Genomic DNA, 24,305 nt, shown 5'->3' on the forward strand with positions numbered 1-24,305 from the left:
AATCGCCTACCCAGACACATTTTGTTCCCTTGTCACCCTCTGTGCTTCCTCCAAGTCTTGTTCAACATGGAGGAATACTGATCCATTGGACAAGGGAAGACAGTATGTAGTAATCAGAAGGAGATTTCTATGCCCATGTTTTAACCTGAAGCCATGAGACATCATGGAGTCCAAAGTCAATGTTAAGGACTCTGAGGAGAACTCCCTCTTGACTATATACCACTGTGTTTCCATCTTTGCTGGGTCTGTCCTGCCAGTGGGACTGGACATTATCTCGGGATGGTGATGGTGGCAGCTGGGACATTGCCCATCATGAGTATGACCATGTCTGGCTGTTGTTGACTAGTCCTTCAGACAGCTCTCACAATTTTGGCACTAGCCCCCAGATGTTAGTCAGGATGGCAGGGCTGGTTCTGCTGTTGTCTCTTCCAGTGCCGAGGTTGATGACGGGCAGTCCATCTTGTTTCATTTCTTTCTTGAGACTTAGTAGTGATTGCTACAACTGAGTGGCTTGGTAGGCCATTTCAGAGGGCAGTTGAAAGTCAACCACATTGCTATGGGTCTGGAGTCACATGCAAGCCAGACCAGGTAAGATTTCCTTCCCTGAAAGGAATTAGTGAGCTCGGTAGGGTTTTTCTAACAATTGACAATGCATTGTGGTTTTCAGTAGATGTTTTTAGTTGATTTAAAATTCTACCATCTGCCATGATGACATTTGAACCCAGCTCCCCAGAACATTAGCTGAGTTTTGGAATTAATAGTCTTGTGATAATAGTGTTAAGCCATTATCCCCCCTCTAAACTGTCCTCCTTTGGCTTCTGTATAATTAGTAGAAAGCATTCACAAGGCCGTCATAGAGCGTAATCCAACTTGCATACAAGAGCACACCTTTCAAGTTTAAATGCGTTTCTCGAGATTTGACCGCAAGTAAAGGATTCTGGGTAATTCAAGATGGAGGATGGGAAAAAGTTGTGACTGTAAGAGCTGATTTCCTTGAATTCCAGGAGCAATAATTACTGCTTTTAAGCTGTTGCATTGTTTTGAAACTTTGGACAAAAAAGATCAAAACAATGGCACTTTAAGATGGAGGAAGAGAGAGACCACATGGTCAGTGAATGAATCAATTGAGAAAGAAACCTACGCTGCTATCTTTCAGAGCAGTGAATGGGCATGACCACTGCCTTTGCTTTTTGAGTTCAATTATTTCTGGACACCCAAGTGCGTCTGAGAAAAATTAACTAACAGTGAAGTTCACAGCTGACATTGGAGGAACTTTTGTGAGAGAGCTCACAACATGGCAGTGGCAACGTGCATAGTTTTAAGTGTAACTTTGCTGTTTTTTTGTAAATCTACAATTGTGAGTAGAGTGGGTTATTTTTTGATGATATGTTTATTATGATCTGTCTCTTGATTAAATTTTAAAAATATAAAACATAGGTACTAAGTTAGCCTCAAATGGTGGTTTTTAGAGCAGTAAGGCTGCACTCTTTTCTGGATTTGTAGATTGTTAGTGTGCAAAGATGGTCTTCAGTAAAGTGATGTGCTCATCCTGTAAGATGTGGGAGATTAGGAAGAGTTTCTATGTTACTGATGATTATGTCTGCAGTAAATGTGTTTGGTTGCGAGCCCTATCAAATCACATGGATCATTTGGAGTGGAGTTCGAAGCAATGAGGAATTTACATGAGCTGGGGGTGTGTTGGATGGCAGTTATCAGAAAGGAAAAAAACACAGATAGAATCAGGTAGATGTGTTATCTCCAGGAATGATAGGAGAGGGAGCTAGGTAGTGCAGGAGTTTCCTGTGGCTATCCCCGTCTCAAATAAGTATGGTGTTTTGGAAAATGTTGGGGATGGTGGACTCTCATGGGAATGTAGGATGACCAGCCAAGTTACTGGTACGGAGACTGGCCTGAATCTAATGAGAAGTAATCGTTTGTCATAGGTGACTCCCTACTCAGAAGCACAGACAGTCGGCCAGAAATCAGAATAGTATGTTGCTTCCCTGGTGCCAGGATCGAGAATATCTCGGAGACTGTGTAGAATATTCTCAAAGGGGAGAGGGACCAGCAGAAGGTCATTGTACACGTTGGAACTAATGGCATAGGAAGGAAAAAGGATGAGATTCTGAATGGAAAATATAGGGAGTTAAGCAGAATTTTTTAAAAGGAGATCCTCATGGGTAGTAATGTCTGGATTACTTCCAGTGCTATGAGCTAGTGAGAGTAAGAATAGGAGGAGAGAGCAGTTGAATGCATGGCTCTGAGAAGCTGGTGCATGGGAGAAGGGCTCACATTTTTGGATCATTGGAATCTCATGGAGTAGAAGTGACCTGCATAAGAATGACGGATTGCACCTGAATTGGAAGTGGACTAAATTATTGACAAGGGGATTTGCTTTAGCAGCTCAGGAGGATTTAAACTAGTAAGGTGACTCAGGGAAATAGTGAAGAAAGAGATCAGTCTGAGACTGGTATACTTGGGAAATGGAGCAAGTCAAGCAATAAGGGCAGTGAGGAACAAGCAGAGAATGAGGTGAATTAAACTGCATTTGTTTCAATGCAAGAGGCTTAACAGGGAAGGCAGACAAACTCACGGCATGATTCAGAACATGGGACTGGGATATCATAGCAATTACAGAGGCATGGCTCAGGGATGGGCAGGACTGGCAGCTTAATGTTCCAGGATAAAAATGTGTTGGACGGATAGAAAGGGGGGGCAAGAGGAGAGTGGGGTGGCGTTTTTAATAAGGGACAGCATTATAGATGTGTTGAGGGAGGGTATTCGTCGAAATATGTCTGGGGAAGTTATTTGGGTGGAACTGAGAAATAAGCAAGGGCAGGCAGATGAAACCTCCCCCCCCCCACCCCCCCAAACTCTCGCCCCACAATCGTCAGTGAATAGTAATCGGTGATAATGGTAGGGGATTTTAACTTTCTGAACATAGACTGGGACTATGATAATGTTAAGGGTTTAGATGGAGAGGAATTTGTTAAGTGTGTACAAGAAAGGTTTTTGCTTCAGTGTGTTGATGTACCTACTAAAGAAGGTGCAAAACTTGATCTATTCTTGGGAAATGAGATAGAGCCGGTGACTGAGGTGTCGGAAAGTACTTTGGGGCCAGTGACCGTAATTCTATCAGTTTTAAAATATTGATGGAAAAGGATAGATTGGATCTAAATGTTAAAATTCTAAATTGGAAGAAAGCCAATTTTGACAGTATTAGACAACGTTCAAAAGTTGATTGGGGGCAGATGTTCGCAGGTAGAGACAGCTGGAAATTGGGAACCTTTCAAAAGTGAGATAGTTAGAGTCCAGAGACAGTTGTACTGTTATGGTGTAAGGAAAGGCTGTTGGGTGTAGGAAATGCTGAGTGACTTGAGAAATTGAGGTTTTGGTTAAGAAAAAAAAGGAAGCATATGTCAGGTTTCGTCAGCAGAGATTGAGTGAACCCTTAGAAGAGTATAAAAGCAGTTGGAGCATATACTTCAGAGAGAAATCAGGAGGTCAAAAAAGGGACACAAGGTAACCTTGGCAAACAGGGTTAAGGAGAATCCAAAGGGATTTTATAAATACATTAAGCACAAAAGGGGAACAGGGGAGAGAACAGAGCCCCTCAAAGATCAGCAAAGTAGCCTGTGTGTGGAACGACAGGAGGTGGAGGAGATTCTAAATGAGTATTTTGCATCAGTGTTTACTGTGGAGAAGGACATGAAAGATGTAGAATGACAGGAAATAGAGATGGTAAGATCTTGAAAAATGTCCATATTACAAGAGGTGGTGGTGCTGGATTTGTTAAAATGCGTAAAAGTGAATAAATCCTCAGGACCTGATCAGGTGTGCCCTAGAACTCTGTGGGGAAGCTAGGAAAGTAATTGCTGGGCCCCTTGCTGAAATACTTGTATCAGGAATAGTGACAGGTGAGATGCCGGAAGACTTGGAGGTTGGTCTATGTGGTGCCACTATCTAAGAAAAGTGGTAAGGAAAAGCCAGGGTACTGTTGACCAGCGAGTCTGACATCAGTGGTGGGAAAATTGTTGAGGGGAGCCCTAAGGGACAGGATTTACATGTATTTGGAAAGGCAAGGACTGATCAGGGATCGTCAACATGGCTTTGTGCATGGGAAATCATGTCTCACTAACTTGACTGAGTTTTTTGAAGAAGTAAAAAAGAGGATTGATAGTGGCAGAGCGGTGGACTTGGTCTTCAGTAAGACATTTGACAAGTTCCTCATGGTAGACTGGTTAGCAAGGTCAGATCACATGGAATATGGAGAGAACTAGCCATATGGATGCAGAACTGGCTAATGCAGATGACACCAAAATTGGAGGTGTAGTGGTCAGCGAAGAAGGTTACCTCAGTACAATGGGATCTTGATCAGATGGGCCAATGGACTGAGGAGTGGCGCATCAAGTTTAATTTAGATAAATTTGAGGTGTTACATTTTGGAAAGGCAAATCAGGACAGGACTTACACACTTAATGGTAAAGTCCTGGGGAGTGTTGCTGAACAAAAAGAACTTGGCATACAGATTCATCATTCCTCGAAATGGAGTCGTAGGTTGATAGGATAGTAAAGCAGGCATTTGGTATACTTTCCTTTATTGGTCACAATATTGAGTATAGCACTTGGGAGGTCATGTGACCACTCTCCATGTTTGGAATACTGTGTACAATTCTGGTCTCCCTGCTATAGGAAGGATGTTGTGAAACTTGAAAGGGTTCAGAAAAGATATGGAAGGATGTTGCCAGGGTTGGAGGATTTGAGCTATAGGGTGAGGGTGAATAGGCTGGGGCTGTTTGCCCTGGAGCATCGGAGGCTGAGGGGTAACAGTACAGAAATTTATAAAATCATGAGGGGCATGGATAGGATAAATAGACAAGGTCTTTTCCGTGGAGTAGGGAAGTCCAGAACTTGAGGGCATAGGTTTAGGGCAACGTTTTCACATAGGGGCTGTGCATGTATGGGATGAACTGCCAGAGGAAGTGGTGGAGGCTGGTATAATTACAACATTTAAAGGCATCTTGATGGGTATATGAATAGGAAGGGTTTGGAAAGATATGGGCCAAGTGCTGGCAAATGGGACTAGGTTAATTTAGGATAACTGGTTGGCGTGGACAAGTTGGACCAAAGGCTGTGTTTCCGTGGTGCACCGTCTCTATGACATGATGATAACAGCTCTTATTATATTTGTATTATCGCTTGATCTCCTATAACTTGAGTATCGAGTGTGTAAGAGGCTCTGAGAATAGATTTGAAGGGATGTGGGGAAGAATGGAATGGTTGAAATCAGGGGGTACAGCTGGGAAGGTGGATGGAACAAAGGTGGAAAGCAAAGGATCAAAGAGAGCGTTGCTGTTATGGCAGGTGAATTAAATTTAGTGTCGGATTCAAGGCAGTTATTTTGATCATCCCAATTTACGTTTAAAATAATTTGTTATCTGACAATGCAGGCAGTCCTGGGAGTCTTCAAGTTATGAAGCCAAGGAGAAGGATATGGATGAGGAGGACCTCCTAGGATAGATCCTAGGAGGGGGTCTTAAAGGTTTCGGGCTAAAAATACAAGCTATTTTCCAGAAACAAGTTGAATGGGTGAGAGTAGGACCAAGCAATGACAGTCATATAAAAAAAGAGATGTCCTGCAGAAGATTAGTGTTTGACCAAGTGCAAGGCTGCAGAGAGCTCAAGAAGGACAAGTAGAAAGAATGTATAATATTTGCAATCACAGAAGTGACTTTGGTTAGAAGTGTGGCAGGGGCAGAAGCTTGGTATCAGACGATCTAGTATGCAGTTGTTTGAAAGATTAGTACAGATTTGAGTGACAACAGCATATTTCAAGGACTTCTGGGAGGGTTGAAGATGCAGTAATTTGTAAGGATAGTAGGAAGAGGAAAAGCTGAAGGATTGTCTTAGGTACAAGATGAACTTGGAGAGCACATTAATGTAAATAGAAGGAAAACCAGAAAAGAATTTTCAGATATCATATATGGAGAAATGTTAAAAAAAACTTGATTTGGTACTGGAAAGTGAATGTGACAGAGACACCTGAAACGATCATCTCAGTTTAATTGACAAAAAAGTTTATGAGCTCTTCAGACCTGATTGGGGTGAGAATTGATGGAGCAGAGTGAGAATTTTAAGGGTGCTGTTGTTTGTGGTCGGGGGGATAAAACAAAGGTGTTTCTTTGGATTTTGTGGTATCCTAGCAATATGTAAAATAAGCTGTGAAAATACAGAAAAAATATTTTACACTTTTTCGATACTCAAAAGAAAAAACCGTGGAAATCCACTGAAAAGATGTATTAGAAATTTGGTGCAATGAAAAATCTGCTTTATCCTTTTGCTGGGTAGGGAATGGAGCTCTTCCCACTTCAGGTATCGGTAGTCAGGCATCAAGCACTCCCAGTTCATTCAAGCAGTTCAGTCAGATGCATAGTTAATCACTTTCCATCCTGATACCAGCAATGTTCATCACCCCTAGTTGTAAAGGAGCAACTCCTACGGAACAATTTTCCATTTCTCTCAGCAGCTATGGGCTCACTGTTTAAGATAGCCAATTAGGGTGAAATGTGTAGAGTGTGGTGCTAGAAAAGCACAGCAGGTCAGGCAGCATCCGAGGAACAGGAGAGTCGACATTTCGGGCAAAAGCCCTTTACCAGGAATCATTCCTGCTGACCTGCTGTGCTTTTCCAGTATCACTCTCGACTCGAATCTCCAGCATCTGTAGTCCTCACTTTCACCTAATTAGGGTGAAATAATGTTTGCTTTGTGCTGTTGGTCCATGCCAATTAGGAACTGAATTAATTTTGCAATGGAGACTCGATAACCGACCAACAATGCTTTCCTGCATCAACCAAGGCTGGATTTGAACACAAATTCTAGAGGTGAAAGGTCTATTTTATCTACATATGTTCTGTTTCCAAATAGTGAACTGCAATGTGTAAATCAAATGTGGCTTCTGGAATTTTTCATTCAGACAAGTCAAGCAGAAGATGGAGATGTGAGAATGCATCACAGTATATGTAATTGTAATGTTCAACCTTTTAAGGGAATCTTGTATTAATCACATCAAGCTTAGGAATACTGTATCATTTTTAATTATAGCCTTTCTGTGCAATTCTAGTCAACAAAATGCAACACTGAGTAAATTAAAAGCTAGTTTAGACCAGAAAAAAAGGATGTTTGTGAACAATGTGCATTCGACCTGAATGTCTGACCTCATTCCTCTGACTAGGTACTGGCAGATGCAGTGGCTCGATTAGTGGTGGATAAATTCAGTGAACTAACCGACAACTTCACCTCCCCTCATGCACGGAGAAAAGTTCTTGCTGGTGTTGTCATGACAACAGGTATAGTGCAATTTGTCTCATTTCTTCACATGTGCATGTTGGGTTTCTTTTGGAATAAATTAGGTTGTACAAATGTGCTTCAGTTATTTGACATTTTAAAAAAACAAGTTTCAGGTGTTAAATGAATGCTTGGGGTGAGTAGAATAGACTAATTCAGTGGAAGGTTAGTAAGGGGATAGAAAATTATGTTACGAGCTAAAGTAAATGAGAAAATACTTGCACGGAGGATAAACACTGGAAAAATTCAGGTGGCCTAAATAACCTGTTTCCATGCTGTCAAATGTACGATGTGAAGGCCTAAATATTAAAATTTTATTTGCGTAATTAATTGTGAATTAAGTTTTATTGTCGGTCTTTCCCCTTTTCTGCCCTCTATGCATAAGGAAACATAAATTAGTTTGTGTCTTGATTGTAAGATAACATTTATATGTAGAAACCCTTATTTCTAATCATTTATCATTTGTCAAAATTTTAAGTGCAAAATGAGGGATACTAAGTGGAGAACAATTAAAATAAACCATTATCCTGTGACTGAGGAGGATGGATAACTCTGTGCAGCTGTAACCAGTGGCTTTTTATAAAGAGTTTCCTCACAAGTGGAATTAATTTTCTATTCTAATATTCATGACTCACACTATGTATTCAGCATCCCTTTGTGTAGTAATGAAGTACTTAAGTATATTAATGAATATGAAAAATGGTAAATTTTTATCATATGCGCAACAGACGAATCTGTATAACAACGTATGTTGCATTAGTATTAAATGGTGAAACGTGATAATGTATGAAAGTCATGTATGAAAAGTGCATAATTAATTTTTCACATTGTGAATGAAGGAGTCTCTTTGAAAGACTGCACAATTATAGTTCCATTCTCCTGCATTTTTTCACTTAGCCAGTATTGTGATCACCTTTAAGTATTTATCCAATTTGTTTCTGAAAGTTATTGAAAGCTCCAACCGCCTTAGTTAGGTAGTATATGCCCGATTGTCATTGCTCATTGTCTAACAAAACATGTTGCTTTTGGTTGATTTGTGCATTAACCTTTTAAATCTGTCTCTTCTGGTTACTCACCCTTATGCCCCTTTCCTTTTAATTACTCAATCAACGCACTGCATGTATCTTCAACTCCCGTACCAATTTTTTCTTAACCTTGGGATTGACTTCCCATGTAATGGAAGTCTGTCATCCCTGATACCATTCCAATGAATCCTTTTTGCAGCCTCTCCTGACATCCTAAAGTGTGCCGCCCAGGTTGATCACAGTACACAGCTCTGGTTTAAACAGGGTAAAAGTTTAAAATCACTACCTTGCTTTTGTGCTGTATTGCGCAGAAATTTCCTCAAGTGAGTATGCAAAATGGAAAGTAAAGAATAGGTCCACGCCCCCAACAACCCACCCTCCCCTCCCAGGACCTTCCCCTACCACCACAGGAAATACAAAACCTGCGCCCACACCTCCCCCCTCACCTCCGTCCAATGCCCCAAAGGAGTCTTCCACGTCCATCAGAGTTTCACTTGCACTTCCACACATGTCATTTACTGTACCTGTTGCTCCCGATGCAGTCTCCTTTTACACTGGGGAGACAGGATGCCTACTCGAAGACCGCTTCAGAGAACATCTCCGGGGCACCTGCACCAACCAACCCCACTGCCCCGTGGCTGAACATTTCAACTCCCCCTCCCACTCTGTCGAGGACATGCAGGTCCTGGGCCTCTTCCATCATCACTCCCTTACCACCTAACATCTCGAGGAAGAACGCCTCATCTTCCGCCTCAGGACCTTCCAACCCAATGGCATCAATGGGGATTTCAACAGTTTCCTCATTTCCCCTTCCCACCTTATCCCAGTTCCAATCTTCCAGCTCAGCACCAACCTCATTATCTGTCCCACCTGTCTATCTTCCTTTCCACCGATCCACTCCACCCTCACCTCCAACCTATCACCTTTACCCCTCCTCCATCCACCTATTCCATTCTCAGCTACTTTTCCCCGGCCCCATCAGCCTCCTCCCATTCTCCTCTCCACCCCTAAGGCTCCCACCCTCATCCCTGATGAAGGGCTTTTGCCTGAAATGTTGATTTTCCTGCTCCTCGGATGCTGCTTAACCTACTGTGCTTTACCAGCATCACACCCTTGACTCTATTGACCAGCACCGGCAGTCCTCACTTTCGCCTAGTAAAGAATGCCACTCATTATACCAGGCCTAATAGTTAACTCTGTTCACTGCAAGGAAATGAATGTTTGACACTGCATGTAGTGAGCAACCAACTCAATACTGCCCATTTTGTATTACCGTTTAAGATTAATTTCACTTTAAAAAGGCAAGGATTCATACACCTTCAGTTTTGTTTTGTGTAAATGTAATAAACCTCATGCTCATTGTGTATGTGCATGATCTTTGCTCTTGCAATATCAGACCCTTTTTAACAATTGTTTGATATTGCATTGACTTTCCATCTTATATTTACTCTTGTAATTTATTGTTATTTTTAAAATATTCACTTTTTAAAATATTCTTATATACACATAAGATTATTATAAATTGGAATAACGATGTTTATTATAAATTATCAAAACAATACCAACCGAACTCTCAAACTTAAATAATTATTTGTTTCCTTCTGCAGTGTACCATAATGAAACTATACTAACTACTAGATAGTTTGTGTTTCACTTTCTTTTCTGTTTGTCTTCATTATGGCAAATACATTTTAAGCTATGAAATTAATAGTTACCAAGGTGATCAGTGCCTTGGTCTTTGAACAGTTTTAACAATTCAACAATGAGGTGACCAGAGTTTTGTCTTCCTTGACAATCTATCATATTCCCAATTGTCCTTTCAACTCATTTTTAACTTCACTCCTTTAGAGTCAGAGAGATGTACAGCACAGAAACAGACCCTTCACTCCAACTCGTCTACACCAACCAGATATCCCAACCCAATCTAGTCCCATTTGTCAGCACATAGCCCATATCCCTCCAAACCCTTCCTGTTCATATACCCATCCAGTTGCATTTTAAGTGTTGTAATTGTACCAGCCTCCACCATTTCCTCTGGCAGCTCATTCCAGACATGCACCACCCTCTGCTGAAAACATTGACCCTTAGATTTCTTTGATATCTTTTCCCTCTCACCCTAAACCTATGCCCTCTAGATCTGGACTCGCCCACCCAGGGAGAAGACTTTGTCTATTTACCCTATCCATACCCCTTATGATTTAATAAACTTTTATAAGATCAACCCTCAGCCTCCGAGACTCCAGGGAAAACAGCCTTGGCCTATCCAACCTCGCCCTATAGCTCAAATCCTCCAACCTTGGCAACATCCTTGTAAATGTTTTCTGAACCCTTTCAATTTTCACAACATCCTTCTGATAGGAAGGAGACCAGAATTGCACACAATATTCCAAAAGTGGCCTAACCATTGTTCTGTATAGCCACAACATGATCCCCTAGCCCCTGTACTTGATTATCTTTCTGTCTCAGCAATTATTACTGACTAATACAGTGTCTCATAAATTACAAGCCTATAATTGAAGGTGGTCTTGATATTATGAAATGGAGTCCTGCGACCAGTGTTTTCCATCCATAGTGCAATTATCCAACGTCAGATAAGAAATTGTCCTTCACAGCACTTTTGGTTTACTTAATTATGGGTAATTCAGTATATTTAATTTCGCCATAATTTATAATGTTTCTGTAATTTGTATGCTGGGTGAAGACAGTATGAAGCCAAGTTTGTAGCCCTAAAAGAAACGAAAGGAAATAATTATCTCAATGACCTTTCTGCTTGGCTTACATCAAAACAAAAAGGGTAAAGATTGTCAAAATATGTTGTTTCAACGTAGTTGATATGGAAGGAATTCAAAAGAAGAGAGAACAGATGCTCTTGGATGTGAGTTTGCTCCAAGCTGCAAACTTTGGATGAAAGGTTCAAAAACTGTGATAAGAGCTTTTATTAGCGAGTTTTGAAAAGATTTGTTGCTCAGGTTGAGATTCCGGATGTGAGTTGAAAGTCATGGCGGCACGGTGGCACAGTGGTTAGCACTGCTGCCTCACAGCACCTGAGACCCGGGTTCAATTCCCGACTCAGGTGACTGACTGTGTGGAGTTTGCACGTTCTCCCCGTGTCTGCGTGGGTTTCCTCCGGGTGCTCCGGTTTCCTCCCACAGTCCAAAGATGTGCGGGTCAGGTGAATTGGCCATGCTAAATTGCCCGTAGTGATAGGTAAGGGGTAAATGTAGGGGTATGTGTGGGTTTCGCTTCGGCGGGTCGGTGTGGACTTGTTGGGCCGAAGGGCCTGTTTCCACACTGTAAGTCTAATCATGAAACCGAACCTTTCAGCTCAGCGAGCAAATTCACATCCAGAACCTCAACCTGAGCGATAAATCTTTTCAAAACTTGCTAACAGAAGCTCTTAGCACAGTTTTTGAACCTTTCATCCATTTGCACACTATGCTGGGGATGTGAGAAAGTTCAATGTAATACCCTTATTCATGAAGGGAACATAGTCCAGTATTAGTTGTTAATGATTTATGATGGCTTAAACAAGGGCAATCAACATAAATTTGTTGGAAGTATCTTGTGCTTGTCAAACTAATAGATTTGATTTTGAGGCATGACTGAACAGATAAAGACAGTGAAATAGACATTACACATATGAATTTTCAGAATTATTTAACGCAGTAACTCGTGATTACCGCAGAGTAGGAGTAAGTAACATGAATGAAAACATGGTTGAAGAATTGGAAGATATATACCCAGAGATAGGAGTTTGACAGTTAAGAAATGAATAAAAGATTATTTTCTTACATTCACAGTCAATGATGAGAATTCATTGGTACAAATTTGTTAATTAGAGAGTGAGAGAATTTGTTTATGCAAAGTTGGTGCATCTAATAACAGAGAAATAGTCTCACTTCAGGGAAAATAATAAATATTTGAAGTAGATAAATCACACATTATTTGAAGAAGAATAAAGACAATGGGATTTGGTTTGCTCAAGGAAAATCCCTGGGAACAACACAATGGATCAATTGGTCTTTATTCTGTAATTATATTTATTCTGAATGATGCACTGCACTGTCTGATTATGAACATTTCTTTTTCATGATCTTCATATCACTTCTGAAACCAGGATCTGATGTCAAAGATGCCCAGGTGATATGTGTCGCCACAGGAACTAAATGCATCAATGGCGAGTATATGAGTGACCGAGGCTTGGCTCTGAATGATTGTCATGCTGAAATTGTTGCACGCAGATCCCTCATCCGGTTTCTCTATTCCCAAATGGAGTACCATTTAAGGCAAGTGGAAGTAAAGAATCACTGAGCTGCCCCAGATTTTATAGTGCTGGTATTATGTTATAGTGTATGATCTTGAATAGATTTCGTCAGATATTGTGATTCCTCATGACCGTCTGCCTGAAACTGTCCTATTTATGGAAGATTTATTTTCTCCACTTCCAGCTGTCTTTTTAAGTCCGCTCTTAATTTGCTTATTCTTAACCTCTAAGAAAAAGGTTGAGGAGGTCATCTATTCTGCTTTCTCTGTTACTTCTCCCGTTCTTATACAACAAATTGCTCAGATTACATCCTAGCCCAGAAACCCCATCTTCCGGCATTTTCTCTCCCATTTACTTTCGTGATGCGTCACTGACCTAATTTCATCTTCCATATTCTTCTCCTTTGATCCTATTTGCTGTAAATTACTTAGAACCAATTTTTGATTCCTATGTTAACTGACTTCATAAATAATTCTTTATCAATATCTGCCTTTCCTTGGCAGCGTTATCCTTTTTATTTGTAATATTGCTGTAATGATCTCCTCCTCCTTTTCCCCCGCCCCAAAAAAGTCTCGTCTGTCATCTATTTTTGAGACTATGACGCATTAATGCCTCTGCAGTTTTTGACATAGCCAGTTTATCCATCCTCCTTCAGTCTCCTCCTTTATCTGTGGATGACCCCATACTTGAAGTCATTGAGTTATCATTGCCAATAGACAATAGGTGCAGGAGTAGACCATTCTGCCCTTCGAGCCTGCACCAACATTCAATATGATCATGGCTGATCATCCTTCATCAGTATCCTGTTCCTGCCTTATCTCCATAACCCTTGATTCCACAATCCTTGAGAGCTCTATCCAACTCTTTCTTAAATGAATCCAGAGACTGGGCCTCCACTGCCCTCTGGGGCAGAGCATTCCACACAGCCACCATTCTCTGGATGAAGAAGTTTCTCCTCATCTCTGTCCTAAATGGTCTACCCCGTATTTTGTCTACCCCTGAATGTAAGTACATAATCATTTATTCACCTCTTGTAACCTTTCTTATTACTTGCAATGGTGGGACAATTAAGATCAGTGATGCGAAAGAGGCCAGAATTCAAGGAATGCGGAGATCTTGTAGGGTGATGAACCAGGAGGGACGAGACCACAGAGGAATTTGAAAACAAGGATATAAATGTTTTAATATCAGTATTTTGCTTGATTAAGAGTCAGTGAGCATATAGTTGATAGGGAAATAGGGAAACGCTCATCCTAAAAGGGCCCAGTAAGACTTGCAAAATTCTGCATAGATAAATGGCCAATTAAATGTTTTTAAATTTGAGGAGAATGTTGGCCACAAAGCAGGCGAATTCTTTGATCTTCATGGACTGAATGGGTTAGTAGAAGACTCACCATAGCTTGAAAAGTAGTTTCAAGCTCAAGTCCTGTACTTGTAATCTTGCACTATAAATATGTGAAGAAAACCTATTAATGTGGGAAAAATGTCACCAGCTTGCCTTCCAGCCTACATAACAAGAAAGGAACAGATGGGAATGCACTCTAGCGTGGCTTATATGGTTTACTACACCGTGATCTAAGCTGGGATAATGTAAAATTAGTCAAATATTTCTCAGTTAACCAAAGTGAATTACTTAATGCAGTCAATCAGGTCAATAAGCTGGTCTTTCAGATATTTAACACAGGTAATTCACCCAGTTGAGGATAAAACAAAATGACAAGGCAAACATGTTGCTGTGTGGAGACATTAGTGATTGGAACTATGGAGACCTCAAACCATTATAAATGCTGTAGACTGCAAATTGTCAACTTTATGGTTGCAAAAGAAAAATACTGGCAAACTGTACATTCCTATGAAAAATACAGAGTGAGTATTGTCATGACAATGTATGCCTATGAGTTGGAGGTAGGGTGAAATTCTGGTTTTATTTACCAAACTCATGACTGAAACTTCAGCGAACAGAATCCACCAATAACAGGTTTATTTTTCTCCAGCAAAATGTAGTAAGTGGAGGATAATTAGGTAATAGAATTTTATGTGTTGTCAACCTTATTTACTTACAATAGTGCAACATTTTTGTAATTTTTGTTGTCGTTGCATGAACCTCCAAGGTCCATGCATGGCTTTTGGAAGTGAAGATATAAGTCAGCTTGTCGTTCGCCATGTCCAGCTCTTCCCAGTGGCTGAGTAGCTGAACAGCTTAAAGGGATTGTTGACTTCAGGTCTGATTTTCAGGGGATTTAACTGTGAAAATTTAACAGGGGTTCTTAGAGTTATGAAGTAAGACATACCAAGATGTGAAACTCGCAGATGTCATGAAATAATTAATGATGATGAGCTGACAAAGGTTTTTAGTTATCGTTTACAACATCTAAATTATTTCGACCCGCTGTAGGGTCATTATCTCTGATGTTTTTACATCTGTTCCCCAAGATCATAAGGAAGATGATGCATTTTTCCTTTATTTCAAGTTCTCTGATGCTGAAGGTTCTGTTTTATCCAACACTATTATCAGTCCAATCATTTGACAAAGTGCCAAGCCCTTTTTCCCTTAATCTGTTAGATATCCTTGGAAAACATATTGAAGATGTATTTAAACAGCATTGGCCCAGATCTTTGGATAATCAGAAGAACTTGTGAAGCTAATGATGTAACTGATTCGCCCCCCCATCATTTAAACTGACCCCCCCATCATTCTCCCTGAACCACAATCATTCACGTTAACCACTCTGATACTTGACTAATGGTCTGCAATATATGATCCATTCTAGCTCTCACCCACCAACCTGCTATCCTTTGTTCTTAGTTGTCATTCAACCCTGTATCTACTTAGATGGATAGTGCAGATGGCAACTGTCACTCTACCCTCTTAACCACCTACCTGCCATTCTGTCCCCACACCCATACATTTTGCACACTTTCTCTTGGTAGCTTGGCGAAGTACCTCTATTATCTTTAAACCCTGGAATCTGTCAGTTTCTGCTTCAAACATTAAATGCGATTTAGCCTCCAGTCCACATCCTACATTGCACTGGAAAGGAGCCCGGACAGATACACTTCACATTTCCTAAGAGTCCTGAATTGAATGTACCAGGCAAATGTGTGGAGCTTCAAGGCATGAAAATTAAAAACAAACAAAATGACAATCTGGTGTGCCACAAACAGGAAATTTCTGCCCATTGTGCTTTTTTAAAATAAATCCAAGAATGGCATGTTTCCTGGTCAGGCAACCAAGGAATGATATCTGGAATTCTTCTTTTGTGACTGAGCAAAACTCAACTCGTGTTTATTTTGGCATAGAGTATTAAAAGAAGGAAAAAAGCTCTTCAGCCCATCACTTAGCTATTCTAATCCCATTTCCCAGCACTTGGTTCATACTCCTATAGTAGAACATACTAAGTGCTCATCTAAGTATTTCTTAAATGTTAGGAGAATTCCTACATCTACATTTCTCTCAGACAGTGAGTTCTGGATACCTGCCACTGTCTGGGCAAAAAGAAAACTGAGTCTCCTCGAAATCTCCTGCTGTTAATTTAAATCTGTGTCCCCAAGTAATTGACCTCTTTATTATGGGCACAAGTCTACTCCTTTCAACTTTATCAGTGCTCATCATAATATTTCCATGTCCCCCCTCAGTCTTCTGTATTCCAAGGAGAACAATTCTAGCATATATAGTCTCTTTTCATAGTGAGAAGCTTCAGCTTGAGCAGTATTCCAATGAATCTCCTCTGCACTCTTTGCTGTGCAATCACATCTTCCTGTCGTGATGGGACCAGAACTGCAGACACAACTCCAGTGGTGGTCCAACCAATAATCTAGATAGTTCCATCATAACTTCCCAGTTCTTGTATTCGTTATATTTTGTATATATTGATCTCCAAGACACTGACCAAGCCATGAATGGTTTGTTTGGATAGTATTTTTTTTAAATTTTACTTGATGTGGATTTTCTTAAACATGCAAACTTGAAATAATCTGGTATGGACTGGTGTTGTCAGTGTCCTTTGAAGAATATTTTGATTTGTTTCTTAAAGTAACAAGACAGAAGACCACCACAAATCCATCTTTGTTAAGTGTGATGGAGGAGGCTTCAAACTTAAGGAGAATGTACAGTTTCACTTGTACATCAGTACGTCACCATGTGGAGACGCTCGCATCTTCTCACCACATGAGGCAGCAGTAGAAGGTAAGGGTTAATTGCTGATTGTTTGAATAGAAATGTTATAAAGAGAAAAGTCAGACACAGCAATAGTTTCTTACCAACTCATATAATTGATTCATAGTCCCTTAACAAATTTTGGATTGATTTTAGTCTTCGCTACTATGTGTTATATCAGTGACATTTTTCACTTCAAGGCGAGCAGGATGGGTCTGGTACCAGGAACATGAACAAAGCATACTGGAAGTTCTCTTTTATCAGGCAGCATCTAGAGAAAGAAGAAATTGTTAATGTTTCAGTTGAAGACTTCTATCAACTAATATTAGTAATGCAATGGATCTTTTGATAATCTTGCATAAAGATCTGTTTAATTATTGAGATGCAATATTTAGAGTTAACATTTTAAATCAGGTATGACTCTTGCTCGAGTAGCCTTCTTCAAACTCTCCTTCTGAATACTTCAGAATTATCTACTCCCTGGGTATGAGTTTGAGTGATTGTTAAGTGAGCACAAATTTGTTAATGATTACCAAAGCATAGCACAGATATTCAAATGTAATGGGACTCTCCACTCTGCAAACTAAATTACTGTAGTATCGTGCAGTGGGAGTAAAATAAGTTTTTCTGTCATTGATTCCCCATTATATTTTGAGTTGGCTGGGGAGTATTTTCCAATTGTTTGCCTAACATTGACGGGAGGCTCACTGACATGTAATTTTCAGGTTTATCCCTACCACACTTTACTTCGGAGTATCCATCATAATTGTGAATGTGGAATTTTTGAATGGAACAAGTTATTGCAGGAAATGGATGCAGTTATAATTTTTTTATGTGTTATATTCATTGTGAAAAATTATGTAAATTTGGAACAAAATCCATATTACAGATGGGAAGACTAGTGACAGGAAATGAGAAAATGGCAGAAACATTAAGCATTTAAGTTTTATTTTTATCTTCATGTTGAATACGCTAACATTATATACAGATCAGTCGTAACCTCCTTGCTCTTTTATTCATTAATTGATTAATAAAGGCAAGTATGCCACCCTATGTACCTATCCTCCTGCTTTCAAGGATCAATGGACATGTATATCAAGTCCCTCTGATCCTCTGTACTTCCTAGGGCCCTACCGTTATCACCTTCCCATTTTAGAACCTCTAAAACACAACATTTTGCACTTTTTTGGAATTAAATTTTGTTTGCCACTGTTCACTCAATCTGACCAGTGCATCTATATCATCCAGTTATCTAAGGATTTCTTCTTCACTGTTTACCATACTACCAATTTTCATGCTATGTGTGAACTTACTAATCAAACTTTCTACATACATGTTTAGATTATTACTGTACACAACAACCATACTGAACCCAGCATCATTTAGGATGGCATGGTGGTTCACTGGTTAACACTGCTGCCTCACAGTACCAGGCACCCAGTTTTGATTCTTGCCTTGAGCGACTGTCTGTGTGAGGTTTGCACATTCACCCTCTGTCTGCTTGGGTTTCTTCTGGTTGTTCCGGTTTCCTCACACAATCCAAAGATGTGCAGACCAGGTGGATTGGCCATGCTAAACTTGCCCATAGTATTCAGGGATGTGTCGGTTAGGTGTATTAGTCAGAGGTAAATATAGTGTGGGGAATGGGTCTGAGTGGGTTACTCTTTAGAGGGTCAGTGTGGACTTGTTAGGTCGAAGGGCCTGTTTCCACATTGTAGGGATTCTGTGATTCAAACCCTGTGATGTTGTTGGACACAGACTTTGTCAGAAAAACATCCCTTGACCATCACCCTCTGCTTTTTCCACGAAACCAATTTTGAGTTAATTTGCCAAATTTCCCGTTCTGTGGGCTCTTAGCTTCTTAACTAATTCGTTGTGCGAGACCTTGTCAAAAGCCTTCCTGAAGCCAATGCAGGCTAAATCAACTGCATTCAATCAAATTTGTTTCCCCCCTTACAAAGCCATGCTGACTTTCCTTGATTAATCTTTACTTCTCCAAATGGAGATTAATTCTGCAGTCAGAATTTTGTGCAGTAGCTTTCCTGTCATTGATGTCATTACGAGATTGTAATTTCCAGGTTTATGCCTGCTACCCTTCTTGAATAATGGTACTTATATTAGCACTCTTATAGTCCTCTGGCCCCCCTCCTTTGGCCAGAGAGCATTTGAAAATTAATTCAGAACCCCTTCAGTTTCTCACATTCTTGCATTTAAATAAATACCTAACCATCATCCTTTGTGCCTTAACCTGACTATAGTCACTCTGCCTTCTAGATTGACTTGATTCTTATTTTATACCATTGTTATACCCTCTGCAATCACACTGGCAAGCCCTCCTGCCAGGATCTTGGTCCTTCCTGGTTCAGGTGCAACCTGACAGATTTCTACAGATCCCCAGGAACTGACCCAGTGATCCAGGAATGTAATGCCCTGCTTCTTGCTCGAGCTCTTCAGCCGAGCACTCACCTGTTCTGTCTGCATATTCCCATTGCACACATCACTACAATTTTGAGGTTGTGCTTTTAATCTGCTTCTTATCTCCCTCAATTCTTGCTCAAGGACTTAATTTCTCTCACTGCTGTGTCATTGGTCTTAATTTGAACTATGATATCTGACTGTTTGCCCTCTCCTCCAGAATGCTCTGCAGCCATTCATTTTCACCCTTGACTCTGGCCCAGGGTGGCAGCACGTCATCCTGGATTCAACATCTGTGACTGCAGAAATGCCTGTCTGTACCCCTCAGTGTTGAATCTCTTCCCCATATTTCTCCCCCTCTCATTCTGCTCCCACCTTGTGCAGCTGAGCTCTGGCTGTACTCCCCCAGAGCACCCATCACCCTTACCATTTTCCAACATGGAAATGCTGTTCCTGTGTGAGATGTTGTCTGGAGTTTTTCTGTCTTCCTGCCACCCTTCTCCTGGTTGTTGCACATTCCTTCTCTGACTGCATGACCGTAAGCTGCCGGATGCTAAGCACAACTAAAAACACACTGTGCACCTAACTCTCACTGTCACGGATGCATTGCAGTGTCTCCAGTTGAAGCTGAAGTTCCAAATCCCAGTTCTAAAGCTGATTAAACCAGTGGCATTTCCTGCAGATGTCATCATCCAGACTGCTAGCAGGGTCAAAGGTTTCCCACGAACTGCAAGTCACACAACACACTGGACTGAGCTCCTGTGCCAAAACTGGTCTTAGTCCTAACCTTCTCCCTTACATTTATTTTCCTTCTCTTAGTTAAAGGGACTGTGGTATTATAAGAGATTCAGTAAAATTTGAATTGAGTAGTTTGGAAGAATTGAGGTGATCTAAGTAAAATGGATTGAATTCTTCAATTGCTTGACAGAGCAGACACTGAAAAGCTTGTTCCTGTAGTTGGAGTGTCTTGAACTAGGGGGCTTAATCTCAGGATCAGGAATCAGTTAATTCATACTAAGTTCTGGAGAGTTTTCCACATTTCCTTTACCCAAAGAGGATGTTCAGTCATTAAGTATGTTCAAGACTAAGATTAGTCGGGTTTATTTATGACTATGGGAATTGAGATATTAATGGGATAGAGTGGGAAAATGATTTTGATAAGGAACATCACCTTTGATACTGAAGATTCAAGGTGGTGTATGGCTTGTGCCTACTCCTATAATCTTCAGTAACTATGTCATGTATGATAGATTTGTAATGGCTTTATTATTTGTACCTTGTTAAAATTATCAGTGCCCTTGTATTGGCCCAATTAATAAAACTAAAACTGTTCAATATACTTGGCACAAATTGTGATGAATACATGTTTAAACATGCATTGTGATTTTTTTTATTATGAATATTCGTTTCTCACCTGGTCTACTTGTACTCCAGTTTAACAATTTTTGCAGTCAGTTATTATTTCTTCTTCTGAAATTTTAGATCAGGGAGACAAGCACCCAAATCGGAAGGCACGAGGTCAACTAAGGACAAAAATAGAATCTGGCGAAGGGACGATTCCAGTTAGATCCAGCAGCACTATCCAGACATGGGATGGAGTGTTGCAGGGCGAACGATTGCTCACGATGTCATGTAGTGATAAAATAGCAAGGTCAGTAACGGAATTACAGAATTATTACAGTGAAGAAGGAGGCCATTCTATCCAACTCATTTGCACTGGCTGTCTCAATGAGTGTTTCCTTCAGAAGTAATCTTCTGCCTTTTCTACATAACCTTGTACATTGTCCTTTTTTCAAATGGCAGTCTAATTCCCCTTTGAATGCTTCAGTTGATCCTGTCTACGATCCACAGATTCTTAACTAGTGCATCTTACATTTGTCTGTTGCAGTTCTCCTGTTTGACATAGTTAATAATTGCTTTGAATATTACTTAGTTAGATATGTTTAAGGACCGTATCAAACAAATGCCTTTTCTAATTTCCCTTTCAATCCTGTGGCAATTGAGTTCACTTCACTCTTAAGGCTGAAAAACATTTTACTTTGTGTATTTTGATCAACAACATCATAGGAGTTTGAGAACATTAATGTTCATCCCTAAATAGACAAAAAACAATTTAGCATTTATTTGGCTCATCAAATCTGCACCAAAGCTAAAAAAAAAAGTATCCCACTCAGACATAAATCCATAGCCCTGCATTTCCCTTGGCCAATCCACCCAACCAGTACATCTTTGGAATGTGGGAGGAAGCTGGAGCAAATTCATGCAGACACAGGGTGAACTGAAGCTAGGTCCCTGGCGCTGTGAATTAGCAGTGCTAACCACTGAGCCACTTTGCCACTCCACGTGACTGAGAACTTTTATGAAACCAACAAACTGAAGACTTGGCCTATTCTCTCCTCTTCGCTGCTAGGAAACAGGTTATATACTAACTAATTCACTTGATCACTCCTTTCTCTGTCACCTTTCACAAAATTATTCTAATATAAAGCAAAAGTGAAGTTTTGATCCCTCTGGACTCCAAATCCATTATACGGATAAAACCATTTTAGAGCAACACCCGTTGATTCGAAAAAAGTAGTGGAATGTATGTTTCAGCTTAAATAATGAATTCCAATTATGTTATTTAATCATTGAGAGAAACTTTGACAGAATTTAGTATTACTTTACTTCAAATGCATTTTAATAAACTGACATACTTGTGATTGAATAAAATTGAATAAATGTATCTATCCAAAATGTAGAACATTCTTATACTGCTACAAGATAAATAAGAAGCTGAGAATTCTGCAGCATGTAATTTCCCTCTTGACTCCCCAAAACCCATTGACCATCTACAAGGCACAAGTCAGGGGTGTCATGGAATCCTCCAAAAGAAATTCAAAAAACTTGATACAATCCAGGAAAAAGCAACCCACTTAATATGCAAACCACCCATCACCACAACTGCTATCTTTAGTCCCTCCACCATTTGTGCAGTGGTGTGGACCGAGCACTTTGTAGTAACTCACCAGGGAAAGCTGGTGCATGAGAACACCACTGCCTGCAAACTCCCCATAAAGTCACACACTATCAGACTTGGAGCTATAGCACCACTCCTTCACCATCACTGGGTCAAAATCTGGAACTGTCTCCCAAACAACATTAATGTCAGCGTGTGGACTCCCATGATTCAAGAAAGCAACTCACCAACAATTCCTGAAGGGTAATTAGGGATGGGCAGTAAATGCTTGCTTAGCCAGAAATGCCCATATCTTGTTAATGAAATCATAATGTTTCCTTTTATCAAACGCTTCACAAAATTTAGAAAATACTGTTAGCCTCCTTGGACAGTAGGAGGTTTCTATTGAGTAATAAAATAATGTTGTTCAGGAGGATAGACTTATGTAAAGACCTTAATTCAAACACCAAGAATAAACTTGTCCATCTTGGTTCTCTCATTGCTGTTGCATCTCTGCTTTCCAGTCAATAAAATCCTGTTCCTTATTTGGTAACTTTAAATGCAGCAGCAAGCTAAAATTTTCCTATAACTAAATTCTTGATTATTTCAGGATGGAGATTTGTTTAAAACAGTACAATTGTTTTTAAAACCTCTCTTATAATGTGCATTTTGCATTCAGCTGCAAACTTTAGCAATTCATCGCGATTTAGTTATCTGAGTTACTCTCCCATTTTACTTTTAAGAAATTGTGAATTTTAATGTGTTGTAAGGGGATAAAGAAACTAAATATGGGTTACCATAAAAATTGTACTGAGGGCAGCAGAATTAAATCAGTATAATACTTATTTCCTTCAGAGAAAAATATTAATTATTTTCTCTGTTCAATTGCCAAACTAAAACTGGGCATTGATATTGCTCTTTTTTAAAAAAAATCTTTACCTTTATAAAACAAAAAAAAGCAGCTTATGCATACTGCTGACATTTTCTTATTGTAGCTGCATTTACCATACAGTTATGTATTTTAGAAGGAACAGGAAATCATTTGATAAACAGTGAACCTATTTAAAACCGAATGAACTGAAAGTCAGGCTAGCCACAACTGTCCTTTGCCTTTGGGTTATGTTGTGTAGAATTGCAATTTATTTTCTCCCTGTTACCACAACAGGAGGAAACTCTTCTATGCATCTGTCGATGCAAGTCTTTGTTTAGTTGGTGATTTATGTTGTAGTTTCCCACTGCACTCTGGAATAAGAGCTAATGTACTCAGCATTGAATTGTGGTGCGAAGTATTGACTTGAAGCTTTGTTTTGTTGGGTACAGATCAGGATTTTCATTCTTATATTGAAATTTCATCACAGGAATTTGATTTCAGATTCCCTGTTAAGATTAGTAGCTAAGGCACTGGAGATCCAAGATGGCGGCGACTCAGCAAGTCTGAGTTTACAGTGCTCTTCCCAAAACCTGGGTAAAGTGAGTTACTCACCCCCACCACACTTACCAAACCACCCAAAAAAAATTTCTAACCTTAATTAGCTGCTTACTATTATATTTAAGCAGTTTAATATTAAGTGGATAATGAGTAAACCAAAGGGATCCCGCAGCTCTCAGAAAACAAAGACCCCTCCCCCACCCTCCTCTCCTCCTCCGGCTGCAGCTGATGTAAAAACAGGCCTTGAAGAGATGATTGCCAGGCTGGAAACGACACTCGTCAATTTCATCGCAGAATCCAGACAGAGATGGAACTCATTCGAAGAAAAGTTACAAAAGCACAGCCAGGCTATTGAGGAACTGCAGGGCCGAGTGAAGGGGGCGGAGCTAAAGGCCACGACCTCCGAGGCTGCAGCACAAACAGCTGCAGAACAGGTGCGAGCTCTGGAGCAGAGAGTCCGGGCCTTTGAAATCTACATGGATGACCTGGATAATAGAAATCGGAGAAAGAATATCCGTCTTCTGGGCCTCCCTGAACAAGAAGGGAAAGGACAGTTAGCAGTATTTCTGGAGCGATGGCTGCCCCAGCTTTTAAACCTGGGGGCTGAAACTGATCGGGTAAGGGTGGAGTGGGCCTACCGGGTCGCAGTACGCGGATCTGGCCCAAACCAGCGCCCACGCCCGGTCCTGTTCCGGCTGCAGAGTTATAGGGAGAGGCAGATACTCCTGGATGCC

The 24,305-nt window shown here is 40.3% G+C and overlaps 1 protein-coding gene across 3 annotated transcripts in view; it reads left to right on the forward strand.

The window, feature by feature from the left end:
• LOC132817243 (double-stranded RNA-specific editase 1-like) overlaps positions 1–24,305 on the forward strand; it is a 332,434-nt gene that overhangs the window by 274,851 nt on the left and 33,278 nt on the right. For all 3 annotated transcript variants that reach the window (XM_060827594.1, XM_060827596.1, XM_060827595.1), the window contains 4 exons: positions 7,232–7,346; positions 12,487–12,655; positions 16,668–16,819; positions 20,687–20,855. In XM_060827594.1, coding sequence (XP_060683577.1) covers positions 7,232–7,346; positions 12,487–12,655; positions 16,668–16,819; positions 20,687–20,855 — 605 coding nt within the window. The remainder of the gene's footprint in view (positions 1–7,231; positions 7,347–12,486; positions 12,656–16,667; positions 16,820–20,686; positions 20,856–24,305) is intronic.

The sequence above is a fragment of the Hemiscyllium ocellatum genome, chromosome 7, assembly GCF_020745735.1.
Source record: "Hemiscyllium ocellatum isolate sHemOce1 chromosome 7, sHemOce1.pat.X.cur, whole genome shotgun sequence".
Lineage (NCBI taxonomy): Eukaryota > Metazoa > Chordata > Chondrichthyes > Orectolobiformes > Hemiscylliidae > Hemiscyllium > Hemiscyllium ocellatum.